Source organism: Nerophis ophidion, linkage group LG27, assembly GCF_033978795.1.
Source record: "Nerophis ophidion isolate RoL-2023_Sa linkage group LG27, RoL_Noph_v1.0, whole genome shotgun sequence".
NCBI classification, from domain to species: domain Eukaryota; kingdom Metazoa; phylum Chordata; class Actinopteri; order Syngnathiformes; family Syngnathidae; genus Nerophis; species Nerophis ophidion.
Window position 1 is genome coordinate 10,971,368 of NC_084637.1, and position 18,677 is coordinate 10,990,044.

Consider the following 18,677-nt stretch of genomic DNA (forward strand, 5'->3'; position numbering starts at 1 on the left):
ATTTACATTAGGTTATTTACAATCTGGGGAGATGGGATGTGAATGAAGGAGGGTATTTTTAGTAAAGAGTTGAAGTTGCCTGGAGGTGTTGTGGTGCACGTACTGTAGATGGCAGAATTGTCCTGTTTAAGAGTGTCACAACATTGCTGTTTACGGCAAACGAACGGCTTTACGGTAGACGAGAACGTGACTGCTGTTGTTGTGTGTTGTTACCGCGCTGGGAGGGCGTTAATGAAACTGCCTAACAATAAACCCACATAAGAAACCAAGAACTCGCCCTCGATCATTCTACAGTTACGTCATTGGGCAGACACGCAGTTTATATAGTTGGAAAGCGGACGTGAAAACTAGCTGTCCTCACTCAGGTCCGCAAGGCCTCCAGCTCCACCTGAATTTCGGGAGATTTTCGGGAGAAAATTTGTCTCGGGAGGTTTTCGGGAGAGGCAGTGAATTTCGTGAGTCTCCCGGAAAATCCGGGAGGGTTGGCAAGTATGCACATTGAGTTCCTTCCTAAAATTTCCGCACACCCTTTTCCTAATAAAGTACAAAACTACTCTCTCTTTGTCCGTTCAGTTTGCAGATTGGTGCATCAATTATGGCTCACACGGCTGCAAGACACCAGACACGCCCTTCTCACTTTTTGAAGGTATGATTGTCAGTACGGTGGTACCTCAGTATGACAATTCCCAATAAGAATTCAAGTAAATCCAATTACGGTAATCCTTTCCAGACCCACAAAAATATCAATACAATACTTTTAATAGAGAATAATTGTAGTTTTACATGCAGAAAACGATATGAAATGCATATAAATAAGAAGTGGAATGGATTAATGATAATTTTTTATATTGGTCCAATATTACCCAAAAATAATTTCAGCTTGTATCTAAATGCGCTTCGATACAAACCGTCTTCCACGTTTACTCGTGCAAAACCGGACAGCCAGGTAACATCCAAATGTCTTTGAATAAGCACACACGTTGGTGTATTCTTGTATTTTAGGGAAATCATTTACAAAAAAGTAAACGCAGTCAGCTCGTGAAGTTCCTCTGAGCGAGCAGCTTCACAACAACTAAGCACACATGCTATCCATCCATTTTCTACCGCTTGTCCCTATCAGGGTCGCGGGCTGTGCTGGAGCCTATCCCAGCTGCACTAGACATCTGTAATAAGTGTCCTTAATTGAACAATATTGCAGTCTAAAACAATTTCAGTTATGTACGTCTCCAAGTCAGAAGCGTATTGGAAAGTATCTAGTCACAAACATTACAGACTCAATGTATATAATTGTATCTTTGATTAATTTTTAAAATATTGGCTATTTAATAGATTGTTTTTTTTATCCTATGATACCTTCGCATTGGTGCCTTTCTATCTGTTTATTGTGCCGAAGCATATTAGAAAGTATCTAGTCACAAACATTACAAACAGACTCAATGTTTATAATTGTATCTTTTATTAATTCTTAAAATATTAGCTATTTATTAGATTGTTTTTTTTTTTACAATCCTATGATACCTTCGCATTGGTGCCTTTCTATCTGTGTTTATTGTGCCTTTTTTACGGCATTGCAAATTGACGCTGCTTTAAAACTTGCTTGAATTGATGCAAACAAATTTTAGCTCGCTGAATTTGGTTAAAATGATAGTTATTTTTCACACAAATTCGTCCCACACTTGTTAGCTAAATGAGAAAGGTATTCTTATTTTTAACAAGAATAAGAGGAGTGAAGTGAAGTGAATTATATGTATATAGTGCTTTTTCTCTAGTGACTCAAAGCACTTTACATATATATCCATCCATTTTCTATCGCTTATTCCCTGTTGGGTCGCGGGGGTGTTGGTGCCTATCTCATCTACAATCGGGCGGAAGGCGGTGTACACCCTGGACAAGTCCCGACCTCATCGCAGGCGCTTTACATAGTGAAACCCAATATGTTCTCACACTTATGTTATCACTTGCAATTTTTTTGCGAGTGGCGATGCAGGCCACTTCCACCTGGAAAAACACGAGTGATGACGTCACAATTTGATTTGTCGACAACAAATTTTATTGTTGACAATGTCAACTAATTGTTGCAGACCTAATTGGGACACGCCGACATTTAACATCACTTTTACCTTTTATAGGTTGTATTCACTTGACGTCACGTCCGACTCATTAAATACGCAAGGCTCGAAGTGGTGGGCCAGCGAGCGTCTGTTGTGAAAACGTCGGCATATTTGTTTTTTTCGAAGAAGACAAAAAAGAGACAAACAGGAGCACCTACCCCAGTCGAAGACTTCAGAGTCAAAGAATGCACGAGTTTGCAGTGAACTCTTTGTTAAAGGTTTGTTTGTTATACCTTTAACGTTTAGTATTTCCCATTCAAATATTATCTTGATATTATTTATATTTCTTCGAACACATTTTTGCTACGTGTTTCAAAACGCAACAACTCGGGGAATCTAAATAAAAGAAAGCAAATATGAGTAAGACCTAAAAGAGTTAAGCTTTTACCAAAGGCAGCAATCATAAATCAAGCTTTCAGCACATACACAAGGCTGACATCTGTAGTTATAGTTTGATAAAGACGGTAAAAAAACATGCATACACGTAAACGGCGCGTGCAACAAAGACAAAGCAAAAAATATGCAAAGTTTACTCATGAAACGCAACCCTACCCGAGCAAAAACGATGTATATTTATCCGAGAGAGCCTTGAAACCAATTTCCTCGACCACTCACACACAAAGAAGTTGTTGATCTCCATGCTTTTCCAGGTTTTCATCTGTTTTGTCGTGTAGAATGTTTGGCGCACCAGATTGAGTGACCGTGAATAATCCTTTACCACAAATCTCATTTTGATAAAATATAGGAATAGATTCTAATACATGGTTAGCATTTTTTGCTTGTACCGTATTTCCTTGAATAGCCCCCGGGGCGCTAATTAATTTAAAACCCTCTTCTCACTCCTGCGCTTATTCAAAGCATGCGGTAAAAGTAAGCAGGCGCTAATAATTTTAAAAGCTCTTCTCACCCCTGCGCTTACCAATGGCATGCAGTAAATAATTGAGTGTGATAAAAAAAAAATAATAATAATAAATAATTTTTCTGCGTCCGCGGCCCGGTGGTTGGGGACCACTGCTCTACAGCATGTCATTATGCTCACTTTTACACCATGCTGTCTGCGTGCCGGCCGGACGCATACATTTCGCTGCTTCTTGTACGAGATTGCAATGCATACTTGGTCAACAGCCATACCTTTTACACTGATGTTTGTGATGTGGACGGCTTTGGGGCTCTTACTAGTGTGCGCCGCACTCAGTGAACCCTCACCAAGCACATTTCTGGAGAGCATTGGCTCTGTGGCACATTCTAAACGCAGCATAGGGATTACCCATAGTGCCGTGTATCCGTGACGCTTGGCTATTATACACGCGCCCCCTACCCTGCCCAGCTCAACCAACGCACGGGGTGGAAGGGGAGCGGGGTGTGGTGCCAGCGGGTGTATGGACGGTGTAGCCAGGAGTCGTGGATGCATTGTATTGTGGGTGGGTGTTGTGTTGCGTTTGTGGTGTTTTGCAGGGCGTATGTTCTCCAGAAGTGTGTTTGTCATCGTTTAATGTGGGTTAGCGGAGTGTGGCGCGTGTTGGTGGGAGTGTTGAAGTTGTTTTGTATCGCAACCATTAGTGTGATCTGTGTGGCTGTGGAACAAGACCCCTGGTTTACACAAAGTAAAAGTAAAATAAGCTCCTCCGCCGTTTTGAAATGGCGGCAGGGGAAGGGTCACTCATGACGTCACAAATTTGACCCGGCTGTAAAAGTAAGCATGCGCTTATTAATTTGGGGAGCAAGTTTTACCCAGCCGTAATTCAAAGCAGGCGCACACTACATGCCCGGCGGCTATTTAAGGAATTGCGGTATTTACTTTTAATGGTGAAATATTGGCTCTGACACGCCAAATTTCTCCCCCCCCCTACAACCCCCCCCCCATTTACTTCCGGGGTCATGATTAATACAGACGCTATATTATAAAAATATAACGCTATATTATAAAAATATAACGCTATATTATAAAAATACAGACGTTTTGTTAACGCTATAATATAAAAAAAATTTAAAAACAATTTACAAACACAAGCTATGGGATGACGCATTTACTTCAGGGGTCACGTTTGCTCTTATGTCATCCCATAGCTTGTGTTTGTAAATTGTTTTTTAAATTTTTTTATAATATAGCGTTAACAAAACATCTGTATTTTTATAATATATCGTTATATTTTTATAATATAGCGTTAACAAAACGTCTGTATTGATCATGACCCCGAAAGTAAATGGGGGAGGGGGTTTGTAGGGAGAAGAAATTTGGCGTGACAGCCCCCTTGCGTACTCCGATAGTTCACACTATGTTTGCGACACAGTCGCCATGTTGGTTTGGTGGCCCACCACTTGGTTCACTTCCGTTCAAAAGTCACATGTCCGAATACAGCCTTAAGAAGATTTGTTGGCAAATATAACAATGAGCGGAGAGGGAAAAGTCATGTGGATGCCACTTTTTCTGCAAGTTCTTACTTGAATTCAGTAGTATTTCTCACCTACTTTATCAAAGTACTGTCACTTGCAACGTTATTCGGCCTATTTTTGGCTTAATCTGCAGTCAAAAACATCCCAGAGAATGAGTCACCACAGCGTGTGAATCTTTGGTTACACGCTCTTATACGCACGCAAACAAACATTGTACATACGATCACTGTGATGGTATACAAAAACCAGGGGAAAATTGGGACATTTTCAAAATATACAGAAAGTGTGTATTTCCCTATAACAGTGGTTCTCAACCTTTTTTCAGTGATGTACCCCCTGTGAACATTTTTTTATTCAAGTACCCCCTAATCAGAGCAAAGCATTTTTGGTTGAAAAAAAGTGATAAAGAAAGTAAAATACAGCACTATGTCATCAGTTTCTGATTTATTAAATTGTATAACAGTGCAAAATATTGCTCATTTGTAGTGGTCTTTCTTGAACTATTTGGAAAAAAAGATATAAAAATAACTAAAAACTTGTTGAAAAGTAAACAATTCAATTATAAATAAAGATTTCTACACATCTGCGAGGAGGTGGTGACTTGTCCAGTGTGTACCCCGCCTTCCACCCGATTGTACCTGAGATAGGCACCAGCGCCCCCCGTGCTTCCAAAGGGAATAAGCGGTAGAAAAATGGATGGATGGATTTCTACACATAGAAGTAATCATCAACTTAAAGTGCCCTCTTTGAGGATTGTAATAGAGATCCATCTGGATTTAACATCAATATTTATGGAACATGTCCACAAAAAATCTAGCTGTCAACACTGAATATTGCATTTTTGCATTCCTTTTCACAGTTTATGAACTTACATTCATATTTTGTCGAAGTATTATTCAATAAATATATTTAGAATAGAATAGAAAGTACTTTATTGATCCCTGGGGGAAATTCAGCACCACAGTTCGCTCACAATAGACAATGATAATAATAAATAATATATAAAATATATTATATATATAATATATGAATAGTATAAATATATTCTATATTTAAGTGCAGTCAAGGAACATATACATTATACCAGGGGTGCCCATTACGTCGATCGCGAGCTACCAGTCGACCGCGGGGGGTGTGTCAGTCGATCTCCAGCCAGGCTTTTAAAAAAAATAGACCTAAAAATTAGTGATCATCAATCTTCACCAAGACGTCACTTAAATGACATTTACGGTACCGGAGGGTCTTGTGAGATGACGCTGGCTGCTGCAAGATCATTATTATTAAAATATGACCGAGAGGAAGGCGAGAAACACTTTTTATTTCAACAGACTCTCGCGCCGTACCTTCCGTCAAAACTCTAAAGGCCGACTGCACATTTCCTATCTTCACAATAAAAGCCCTGCTTCATGCTGCCTGCGCTAACTGAATACAGAGTCTCGGAAAACTGGCGTGCACAAGCGATCCCTCAGAAAGCTGGCGTGCACATCACTTGTGCACGCCAGCTTTCCGAGACTCTTATTTTGTTAGCGCAGGCAGCATGAAGCAGGGCTTTTATTGTGAAGATAGGAAATGTGCAGTCGGCCTTTAGAGTTTTGACGGAAGGGACGGCACGAAAGTCTGTTGAAATAAAAAGTGTTTCTCACCTTCCTCTCTGTCATTTTTTCATAATAATGAACTGGCACCAGCCAGCGTCATCTCACAAGACACTCGGGTGCCGTGAATGTCAATCAAGCAAGCTACGGAATTTGCCGCCAATGTTTTTCTTGTAAAGGATGAATTAGATGCCAAAAACCAACCACTTTCATGTGGTATTGTACAGAAAGGACAACTTTTTTTCTCCTCCATTTGAAAATGTGGGCGTTATCATCATTACTGTCTGATTCCAATCAATGCAAGTCATCAGAATCAGGTAATACACCAACGTATATTCTTGTCTTCGTGAAAGAAAGACATCTATATGTGTTACACATGCTTGTATGATCATTAAACATATTTAACTTGTTTACAAAAATGTCTCTTTCATAAATAAATTAATATAAATATTATATATAAATGAGGTAGATCCCCTCGAGTTGGTCAATTGAAAAGTAGCTCGCCTGCAGAAAAAGTGTGGGCACCCCTGCATTATACAGTCTGATGACTGTCGGTATGAAGGACCTCCTGTGTCGTTCCGTGTTGGATTTTGGAAATCTAAGCCTTCCACTGAATTTGCTCATTCTCTCCGCAAGGTCCAAGTGTAGTGGGTGGGAAGTGTTGTCAATAATGGCTAGGAGTTTTGCTAGACTTTTCCTCTCTTTATAAAGGATTTTTGAATTGTTGTTATTTTTAGAATATTTTTAAGAAATCTCACGTACCCCTTGGCATACCTTTGCGTACCCCCATTTGAGAACCACTGCCTTATATGATGAAAATGATCTAAAACTTTTCTCTCACTTTCCATAGGCATGGCAGGTACTATCTACTTTTTGGCCGACCTTCTGCAGCCAACACAAGCACGCTTTCCAGCCTTCGAGGTGTGAAGCCCTCGACCACAAGCCTGCAGGTAGATGTCCCGCTGTGACCCGACAAGATGTTATTTTTCCTGCTCTTGCTCTGCTGGGAATTTCTCAACAGTAACGAACACATGTCAGCTCCTAGTAAATCAAAACTAAATTTAAAGATTTTGTAGTTTTTTTGAAGCTTGAAGTCTTATGTTTATCATGCCCAGTTCAATATCGCTATAGTACCCTTTGCACTGTCCGAGCAATAAATCATCTGATTTTTCTCACAACTTTTGTGTTGTTATTCTTGTGCTGCAGCACAAAAACACCACAGGGTGGAAGCAATAGTCAGCACCCCCGCGCTACTCCGAGGTATTCATTTCCATCCATCCATTTTCTACCGCTTGTCCCGTTCGGAGTCACGGGGGATCGCTGGAACCTATCTCAGCTGCATTCGGGCGGAAGGCGGGATACACCCTGGACAAGTCGCCACCTCATCACAGATGTATTCATTTCACAAAGTGATAATTTGACTTTATTACCATTTAATGGCCTACTGAAATTAAATTGTCTTATTTAAACGGGGATAGCAGGTCCATTCTATGTGTCATACTTGATCATTTCGCGATATTGCCTTATTTTTGTTGAAAGGATTTAGTAGAAAACATCCACGATAAAGTTTGCAACTTTTGGTTGCTAACAAAAAAGCCTTGCCTGTACCGGAAGTAGCAGAAGATGGGCGCGTGACGTCACGGGTTGTGGAGCTCCTCACATCTGAACATTGTTTACAATCATAGCCGGCAGCAGCTAGAGCTATTCGGACCGAAAAAGCGACAATTTCCCCATTAATTTGAGCGAGGATGAAAGATTCGTGGATGACGAAATTTAGAGTGAAGGGCTAGAAAGAAAAACAAAAAGTTAAAAAAAAAAAAGGCGATAGCAGTGGGAGCGATTCAGATGATATTAGACCCATTTACTAAGATAATTTTGGAAAATCCCTTATCTGCTTATTCTGTTACTAGTGTTTTAGTGAGATTATATAGTCGTACCTGAAAGTCGGAGGGGTGTGGTGACCGCCAGTGTCTTTGAGGGAAGCCACGTTTCTCGACGAGGCGAAGCGAAGGCAGCTGGTCGGGCCGGGCTCATCTCCCCCCCCCCCCCCCCCCCTCCACGGTGGAAGCATCCCACGTTCGGGGGCGGCCGGTCGGAGGAGGCAAGAGAGTCCGCAGCTGCTTCTTCGACAGGTGCACGAGGAACGACGCAAGCTCCGCTCATGTCTACGGTAAGAGCTGACTTAATACCACAATTTTCTCACCGAAACCTGCCGGTTGACGTGTGGTAAAATCCCTTATCTGCCTATTGCGTTGCTAGTGTTTTAGTGAGATTAAATAGTACCTGAAAGTCGGAGGGGTGTGGCCACGGGTGTGTTGACGCCAGAGTCTCTGAGCAAGTCACGGCAGCTGCAGCAGGAAGGAAGCTCCACTGATGTCTCCGGTAAGAGGCGACTAATTACCACAATTTTCTCACCGAAACATGCCGGTTGACGTGGTAAAATCCCTTACCTGCCGATTGTGTTGCTAGTGTTTTAGTGAGATTAAATAGTACCTGAAAGTCGGAGGGGTGTGGCCACTGGTGTGTTGACGCCAGAGTCTGTGAGGGAAGTCATGGCAGCTGCAGCAGGAAGGAAGCTCCACTGATGTCTCCGGTAAGAGGCGAGTAATTACCACAATTTTCTCACCGAAAACTTCCAGTTGACATGTCGTCGGGATCCATGTTCGCTTGTTCCATAGTAAAGCTTCATCTTCGGGAATTTTAAACAAGGAAACACCGGCTTTGTTTTTGTGGCTAAAGGCTAAAAGCTTCCCACCTCCATCTTTCTACTTTTGACTTCTCCATTATAAGATTCAGCAACACAGATGTCCAGAATACTGTGTAGTTATGCGATTAAAGCAGACTACTTATAGCTTGGATCGGGCTGGAAAATAATGTCCGCTACAACCGGTGACGTCAAACGCACGCGTCATCATACCGCGACGTTTTCAACAGGACACTTGGCGGTAAATTTAAAATTGCAATTTAGTAAACTAAAAAGGCCGTATTGGCATGTGTTGCAATGTTAATATTTCATCATTGATATATAAACTATCAGACTGCGTGGTGGGTAGTAGTGGGTTTCAGTAGGCCTTTTAATGTTGATGGCCATAATTCAGATGAGATGGTTAGATGTTTTTACTCGAACGACCGCACACGTCTCTTCGCTCACTAAGAAGTCTCGGAATGGAAGCACTTTGACTGTAAGCAAGTGGGTCAGGTCTTGCGTGTCGCTTCCTCAGCGCGACATTTGGCCCGACTGCTCTCTTTCCCTAATAAGGCTCACGCTTAAGACTCCTCCCCCCAAACGTGGCGCGGCGACACAATGCCACCGCTCTTTTTTTAAGCCTCAGGCGGTCTCGGTGGCACTCGGGGTGGAGGGAGGGGCCGTGCCGTAGGAGCAAGAGGAGCCCCCTCCTCTTCTTCTCAGAAACCAAACACCTCAGACAGGAATTATTTAAAAATAGAGCTCATCTGTGCAGGGGCGTGTTCACTTTTTCCTACAAACACCCTTATCCTTGGCTCCTGTGTTGCACACCGCATAGCGAGGCTCCTTGTCGTGCATCCTTAGGTGTCCCACTCGGCGGTCTGTGACCTTTGACACCAGACTGTTTTTCCTCCAATCTGAGTCCGCTGTCAATATTTAACAAAAGTATGTATGATTTAAAGAGTGAGTGTCACCCTCTGTTCTGAATGGGTGGGACGATCTCATGCTGCCGTGTGGACTCAGTACCATGGAGAGCGCTGCTAATGCTGAACGCCATTGTTTCATTTTATTAAATGATCAAGCTGGACATATCGCTCACATACTTTCTAATTGAGTACAAAATGACTTATTCGGTGCAATCTGCTGTTTGGGTTATTTTACCATAACAAGAAGAGACATCTCCCCAAGTAAACAAAAAGGTGTAAATGATCTGGCTGGGCTTTGGGGCCCCTCTAAAAGTAGTCACTCAGCAGCCCAGGTTTAATTTATTGTCACCATCAGAGTCTCGCGCTGCAAACCGAGGCAAAGTAAACACACGAAAAGACTTTTGCAGCTTCTGATGTATTTTTTAAAAATGGTTTCAAATCTTGAAACTCAATGTCTTATATCCCAAAAATAGCCCTATTCCCTTCTAAAGGCCTGCAAGCAGCTACAGCCCGAAGAAAGTTAAAGATGCCCCCCGTGTGTCATCGGAGCCGCCTCATTTGCATGTGTGACATCACGGGCCTAGAATATTTAAGAGGGCGCCCCGACCCACGCTCAGGACCACTCTGTCTCGGGACTTTGGCCTCTTCTTTCCTTTCCGCTCCTGCAGCTGCGACCCTCCAACATGGTGTGTACTCACTTGTGTGGTGGATCTTTTAAGGGTGGGGGCGGCAGTACCAGTGGAGTTACTTTTGGGGTTTTTTGATTTGGATACCATGTTGGGAGAAAGGTTGACTGCTTTGATTGTAACACCTGATTATGATTTCCCTAATATCAACACCCAAGTTTAAAGCGATACATTTCAACTTTGTGGTCTTATTGTTCCATCTTTCTAAAGCGCACACAATGCTGTCTTTCTCTGTGTGACTTTGTGTGCATTTTCGTCTTGCAGACCGAGTTCACGGCGGATCAGATTGAGGGTAAGTGAGGAATTCCATCCCCAAAGTCCTGTTTATTGTTCAGTTGTGGCGGCGGCGCCGACACTTTAGCTCACGCTGACAGTCGCCCTCTGCCCGACGTGCCCAGTTGTCTGGGGGGAATGTGACTTATGTCTATTCTGAGCCCCCCGCTGCCTTGCCCTGTTGCTCTCCTGGGGGGGGTCAAGGTTTAGTACCCGCACCTTTTTGGAAGGAGGTCGCCTTACAGGCAAAAATCCAAACTGCGACCAGCCACATGTTACATTTAATATCATGTGTTGGAAACAAAATGGGCATGTTTAGCCCTCAGATTAGTTACCAGCATCCCGGTCAGCATTTTTAAGTTTAACACGAGCGTTGCCGTGCCTCTATATGGCGATGGGGTGTCGGGGGGGTATCAGCTTGCACCCCCTCCCCCGTGGGGGCGCAATGGGAGACGGGCCGGGCTTGGTGCTTCTACTACAGCTGTTGCCACCCTTGCAAGTTGACTACATAAAAGCGGTGGCATGTACAAAAATAGGTCACCTTTGCCGTCTTACTATTTAATGCACGTGGCAACAATCAGTGAGCACTGCAAAAAGTGAAATCTAAGTAAGATGAAATATCTCAGATAAGGGTGATATTTGCTTATTTTCTGTCTGATAAGATAGTTCTTCTCACTAAGCAGATTTTATGTTAAAGTCTTTTACTTGTTTTAAGGGTTTTGGTCCTAAATGATCTCAGTAAGATATTACAGCTTGTTGCTGAGATTTGATGACTTATATTGAGTAAAACATGCTTGGAACTAAAATATCAACTGTTGCAAAGCTGTGTCATCAACACTCACAAGTACAAAACTACTTTTTTAAAGTCAAAATTTCTTACTTCAAGCATGAAAAAAAAAATCATGACGCCGAGCGCATATTATGTCAAGATAATTGCACTAGCATATACGTCATTTAAGAATATTTTTCAACATATTGAGCAAAAAGGTCTCTTTTTTTAACAAGAAAAGTGCACTTATTAGTGAGAATATACTTATTTTAAGCTATTTTTGGTTCATTGAAGTTAGCCAATTTTACTTGTTTTGGAAAGTCTTGACCAGCCGAATTTTCTTGTTCTATTGGCAGATAGTTTTGCTTAGTTTACATAAAATACCCTTCGTTTTTGCATTTATTAATTTTTTTCTTATCTTAAATAAGGGTGATATTTGCTTATTTTCTGTCTGATAAGATCATTCTTCTCACTAAGCAGATTTTATGTTAAAGTCTTTTACTTGTTTTAAGGGTTTTGGTCCTAAATTATGTCAGTAAGATATTGCAGCTTGTTGCTGAGATTTGATGACCTATATTGAGTAAAACATGATTGGAACTAGAATATCAACTGATGCAAAGCTGTGTCATCAACACTCACAAGTATAAAACTACTTTTTTAAAGTCAGAATATCTTACTTCAAGCATGAAAAAAAAATCATAATGCCGAGCGCATATTATGTCAAGATAATTGCACTAGCGTTTACTTCATTTAAGAATATTTTTCAAAATATTGAGCAAAGGGGTCTGGGTTTTTTTTCTAACAAGAAAAGTGCACTTGTTATCAGTGAGAATATACTTCTTTTAAGCTATTTTTGGTTCATTGAGGTTAGCCAATTTGACTTGTTTTGGAAAGTCTTGACCAGACGAATTTTCTTGTTCTATTGGCAGATAATTCTGCTTAGTTTAAATAAAATACCCTTCGTTTTTGCATTTATTTATTTTTTTCTTATCTTAAATAAGGGTGATATTTGCTTATTTTCTGTCTGATAAGATAACTCTTCTCACTAAGCAGATTTTATGTTACAGTCTTTTACTTGTTTTAAGGGTTTTGGTCCTTAATGATCACAGTAAGATATTACAGCTTGTTGCTGAGATTTGATGGCCTATATTGAGTAAAACATGCTTGGAACTAGAATATCAACTGTTGCAAAGCTGTGTCAAAGTGTGTCATCAACTCATATCCCTCATTTTTGTATTTTTTTTTCTTGTTTTTGAACACTGACTTTTTGCAGTGTGAGGTCATGTAAATTTATATTTGGGCTGTTCTTCTCTTCCTCAGACTTCAAGGAGGCCTTCGGTCTCTTCGACAGGATCGGTGACAGCCAGGTGGCCTACAACCAGGTGGCCGACATCATGCGCGCCCTGGGCCAGAACCCCACCAACAAAGATGTGGTCAAGATCCTGGGCAACCCATCAGCCGAAGGTAAGAACTGGACCGCGGCGCTCACCAGGCGACGTGTTACTGCACTGGTTCTCAAATGGGGGTACTTGAAGGTATGCCAAGGGGTTCGTGAGATTTTAAAAAATATTCTAAAAATAGCAACAATTCAAAAATCCTTTATATATATATTTATTAAATAATACTTCGACAAAATATGAATGTAAGTTCATAAACTGTGAGTATTCTTTTCAGATGTCTCTCACTTATGTCAAAGCCATGTCTACGTGCAAGAACGGATTGGATGTCTTTATATGTTAGGCCAATACTAAAATAGAAATCAATAAACTTCTCCCACAGATGATGGGTAGGCTCCTCCATCGCTGTGTCTGTTTTACTTCCGGTTCACTGACATAGGGAAAAAAACTTTTGTGCAAAAAATTTTTTTCCCCTCCATGTCCCTTTAGGGCAGGGGTCGGGAACCTTTTTGGCTGAGAGAGCCGTGAAAGTCAATTATTTAAAAATGTATTTTCGTAAGAGCCATATAATATTTTTATAACACTGAACACAACTAAACGCGTGCATTTTTAAGTAAGACCAACATTTCTAGAGTATAATAGGTCTCTTATTCTTTGTAATAACATTGTTATTCTGAAGCTAACTGTGGTGGGGGTGTGGCCTGTGGGCCTGCAGCAAACTTGGGTGTCCCAGGACCGGTCTCAAAATCAGCGACAGGTGCGTAGACGGCCCACCCGGGCCTTGTTATCTAATCACCTGTCGCTCTGTTATAAGCAGCAGCCAGGAGGAGAGACGGGGTGGAGGCTGGAGCTAGAGCGCGAGCGAGAGAGAAAAATAAAATTGCTGGAAAGCAACTGAAGGACTTATTGAAAAATAAAACAATAATGGAACCCTGAAAAGGGCTCTCATGTCGGTGCTTGGTGGTCTGAAGAATCCCCAGGAGGGCAAGCCCCACTCTAACCAATAATAAATAAATTACTAACTTACCATTAACGCAGGGGGCGCTGGCGCCTATCTCAGCTACAATCGGGCGGAAGGCGAAAGGGAATAAGCGGTAGAAATGGATGGATGGAACATTAACGCAACTTCTTGAACATAAAAAAACATGAGAATGTTTTATATTTTGAACGTTATTTTTAACACTGTGATTACAAGTGGAATTATTCATTACTTATTGTGTTAAGGAATGTCAGCTCAGATTTATCCGAGAGCCAGATGCAGTCATCAAAAGAGCCACATCTGGCTCTAGAGCCATAGGTTCCCTACCCCTGCTTTAGGGGCTCCGTACAAGAAAAAGCAAATAAAACCAAACAAAAACAAAACAATCCCCCCCAGCCCCACTCCCACACACATTCACACATCCATTGAGAAAAGCTTACATGAACTAGACCAGTGGTTCTCAAATGGGGGTACGCGTACCCCTGGGGGTACTTGAAGGTATGCCAAGGGGTACGTGAGATTTTTTCAAAAATATTCGAAAAATAGCAACAATTCAAAAATCCTTTATAAATATTTTTATTGAATAATACTTCAACAAAATAAACTGTGAAAAGAAATGCAATAATGCAATATTCAGTGTTGACAGCTAGATTTTTTGTGGACATGTTCCATAAATTCTGATGTTAAAGATTTCCTTTTTTTTTTTGTGAAGAAATGTTTAAAAAAGTTCCTGAATCCAGATGGATCTCTATTACAATCCCCAAAGAGGGCTCTTTAAGTTAATGATTACTTCTATGTGTAGAAATCTTTATTTATAATTGAATCACTTGTTTATTTTTCAACAAGTTTTTAGTTATTTTTGTATCTTTTTTTTTCCAAATAGTTCAAGAAAGACCACCACAAATGAGCAATATTTTGCACTGTTATACAATTTAATAAATCAGAAACTAATGAAATAGTGCTGTATTTTACTTCTTTATCTCTTTTTTTCAACCAAAAATGCTTTGGTCTTATTAGGGGATACTGTATTTTTTCGTAGTATAAGTCGCACCTGCCGAAAATGCATAATAAAGAAGGAAAAAAACATATCAATCAATCAATCAATCAGTGTTTGTTTATATAGCCCTAAATCACATCTACGACATCCTCGGAAGAACCCACAAAAGGGCAAGGAAAACTCACATCCAGTGGGAGGCCAGTGACAATGCTGACTATGAGAAACCTTGGAGAGGACCTCAGAAGTGGGCAACACCCCCCCCCCCCCATATGTATAAGTCGCACTGGAGTATTTTTGGGGGAAATATATGTGATAAAACCCAACACCAAGAATAGACATTTGAAAAGCAATTTAAAATAAATAAAGAATAGTGAACAACAGGCTGAATAAGTGTACGTTCTATCAGTGGTCCCCAACCACCGGGCCGCAGAAGATTTTTTTATTTATTTTTTTAAATTAAATCAACATAAAAACACAATATACACGTACAATTAGTGCACCAACCACAAAAACCTCCCTTTTTCATGACAAAGACGTCAATTTTTCATTGATTGATACTTTTATTAGTAGATTGCACAGTTCAGTACATATTCCGTACAATTGACCACTAAATGGGAACACCCGAATAAGTTTTTCAACTTGTTTAAGTCGGGGTCCACGTTAATCAATTCATGGCAAATAAAAAATAAAAAAAAGAACCCCCGGGCCACGGGACAAATTATTAAGCGTTGACCGGTCCGCGGATACAAAAAGTTTGGGGACCACTACGTTATATGACTCATAAATAACCAACTGAGAAGGTGCCTGATATGTTAACATAACATGTTATGGTAAGAGTCATTCAAATAACTATAACATATAGAACCTGCTATACGTTTACCAAACAATCTGTCACTCCTAATTGCTAAATCCGATGAAATCTTATACGTCTAGTCTCTTATGTGAATGAGCTAAATAATATTGATATTTTACGGTAATGTGTTAATAATTTCACACACAAGTCGCTCCCGAGTATAAGTCACACCCCCGGCCAAACAATGAAAAGAACTGCGATTTATAGTCCGAAAAATACGGTACTTGAATTAAAAAAATGTCCACATCACTGAAAAAAAGTCGAGAACCACTGTGGTACTGTACTCATGCCCCTCCGTTTTCTTCCTGTGACGTCATCCACAGACATGGCCAACAAGAGGATCAATTTCGACACCTTCCTGCCCATGCTGAAGCAGGTGGACGCTCTGCCCAAGGGTACGTATGACGACTACGTTGAGGGTCTGCGCGTCTTTGACAAGGAGGGCAACGGCACCGTCATGGGCGCTGAGCTGCGCATCGTGCTGTCCACCCTGGGTGAGTCTCTCCTCCAATGAGCACGCAGATGTCAAGCGTCGTGTTGTGTGACCTGGGGCGGTTTCCCGGTCCACAGGAGAGAAGATGACCGAGCCCGAGATCGAAGCCCTCATGGCCGGCCAGGAGGACGAGAACGGCAGTGTGCACTACGAAGGTACGTTTCCCGGCATCCCTTCTCGTTATCGAGCCAATAAATAGCGGTGATGTTCGCCTCCCCGGTTTGTTTGCAGCGTTCGTCAAGCACATCATGTCCGTTTAAGCGGCCCGCAGAAGGAGAGCGTGTTCAGGACATCGGACATTCGAAGACCAAGAAGAAAAGACAAGGACTTTGTACACGGGATGTTGAAGCGAATCCAACGTTTTGTTTATTTTGTTTACCTCTCCGTTTCAACCGTCCTCTTATCGGGACTGGCCCTCTCCGTTGTAGAACCCATCACTGTGTCTCCACTCGCCGCATGAGGTGAGGACACGGGGGAGCAGGGGTGACCACTCATCAAGTGAGGGCCCATCCCTCCCTTCCCACCGCCACCTCATTCAGTCGCGCCATCACTGGCCCAGCAACGCCAAAGGTCCTGGAGAGCGGCAGCGGACTGACCGCCAAAAAGTCTCCCCATTGCCCAGGAAACTATAATTTATTTTCACTCTGTTCCTTTCAGAATAAACCTAATCCAGAGGACATCCCATCTCAGTTGGTTCTTGATCTTTCATTCACACTGTCAGCGACAAATACAAAAAACCCTAAGCAGCGAAGTGGGCATGTTGTGTAATTTGTAAATAAAAACAAAATATAATGATTTGCAAATCCTTTTGAACTTAAATCCAACTAAATAGACTGCAAAGACAAAATACCGTATTTCCTTGAATTGCCGCCGGGGCGCTCATTCATTTAAAACCTCTTCTCACGGGGCAGTATAGCTCGGTTGGTAGAGCGGCCGTCTCAGCAACCTGAGGGTTGCAGGTTCGATTCCCGCTTCCGCCATCCTAGTCACTTCCGTTTTGTCCTTGAGCAAGACACTTTACCCACCTGCTCCCAGTGCCACCCACACTGGTTTAAAAATGTAACTTAAATATTGGGTTTCACTATGTAAATGCTTTAAGTCACTAGACAAAAGCGCTATATAAATATAATTCACTTCACTCCGGCACTTACCAAAGGCATGCAGTAAAAATTTGAGTGTGATGTAAGCTTGGACCTTAAATCCCACTGTATAGCTCTTAATCTTCTTCCCTTTATGCGATTTCAAATTACCGGTATTGAAATCAGCCTCCTTCATTTTGAAAATGATGACAGGGGAAGTGTCACGAGTTTGACCAGGCGGTAATTCTAAGCATGAGCTAATTATTTTGGGAAGCGAGTTCAAGGCAGGCGCATACTATATGCCCTGCGGCAATTCAAGGAAATACGGTATTTAGTGTTCGAACTGACAAACTTGGTTTTTTTTGCAAATGTTCATTAACTCAGAATGAAATGGCACCAACATGTTGCAAAAAAGTTGGCACAGGGTGCATTTTTACCACTGTGTTACATGGCCTTTCCTTTTAACAACACTCAGTAAACGTTTAGGAACTGAGGAGACCAATTTTTTAAGCTTTTCAGGCGGAATTCTTTCCCATTCTTGCTTGATGTACAGCTTAAGTTGTTCAACAGTCCGGGGTCTCTATTGTCGTACTTTAAGCTTCATATTGTGCCACACATTCTCAATAGGAGACATGTCTGGACTGCAGGCGGGCCAGGAAAGTACCCACACTCTTTTACTATGAAGCCACGCTGTTGTAACACGTGGCTTGGCATTGTCTTGCTGAAATAAGCAGGGGCGTCCATGATAACGTCGCATGGATGGCAACACGTGTTGCTCCAAAACCTGAATGTACCTTTCAGCATTAATGTAATTCGCCCATGCCTTGGGCACTAATACACCGCCATACCATCACAGAAGCTGGCTTTTGAACGTTGTGCTTTTAACAATCCGGATAGTTATTTTCCTCTTTGGTCCAGAGGACACAACGTCTACAGTTTCCAAAAACAATTTGAAATGCGGACTCATCAGACAACCGAACACTTTTCCACTTTGCATCAGTTCATCTTAGATGAGCTCGGGCCCAGCGAAATGGCGGCGTTTCTGGGTGTTGTTGATAAATGGCTTTCGCTTTGCATAGTAGAGCTTTAACTTGCACTTACTTATGTAGTGACCAACTGTAGTTAAAGACAGTCGTTTTCTGAAGTGTTCCTCAGCTCATGTGGTGATATCCTTTACACACGGATGTCGGGGTTTTAATGCAGTACCGCCTGAGGCATCGAAGGTCACGGGCATTCAATGTTGGTTTTCAGCCTTGTTACTTACGTGCAGCGATTTCTCCAGATTCTCTGAACTTTTTGATGAGATTATGGACTGTAGATGGTGAAATCCCTAAATTCCTTGCAATAGCTTGTTGAGAAATTTTCTTAAACCGTGAGACAATTTGCTCACGCATTTGTTCACAAAGTGGTGACCCTCGCCCCATCCTTGTTTGTGAATGACT

At 41.7% G+C, this 18,677-nt stretch overlaps 2 protein-coding genes across 6 annotated transcripts in view; both read left to right on the forward strand.

Moving 5' to 3' along the window:
- lancl1 (LanC antibiotic synthetase component C-like 1 (bacterial)) overlaps positions 1–7,275 on the forward strand; it is a 62,242-nt gene extending 54,967 nt beyond the window's left edge. For all 5 annotated transcript variants that reach the window (XM_061889557.1, XM_061889558.1, XM_061889555.1 and 2 more), the window contains 2 exons: positions 574–646; positions 6,948–7,275. In XM_061889557.1, coding sequence (XP_061745541.1) covers positions 574–646; positions 6,948–7,024 — 150 coding nt within the window. In that variant the 3' untranslated portion in view covers positions 7,025–7,275. The remainder of the gene's footprint in view (positions 1–573; positions 647–6,947) is intronic.
- A 2,988-nt stretch (positions 7,276–10,263) lies between these two features.
- mylz3 (myosin, light polypeptide 3, skeletal muscle) lies at positions 10,264–16,840 on the forward strand. Its single transcript, XM_061889561.1, has 6 exons — positions 10,264–10,395; positions 10,660–10,687; positions 12,758–12,901; positions 15,987–16,157; positions 16,234–16,311; positions 16,388–16,840. Exons 1-6 carry the CDS (start codon positions 10,393–10,395, stop codon positions 16,414–16,416), a joined length of 453 nt encoding a protein of 150 aa, XP_061745545.1. The 5' UTR covers positions 10,264–10,392; the 3' UTR covers positions 16,417–16,840.
- Positions 16,841–18,677: the final 1,837 nt, after the last annotated feature.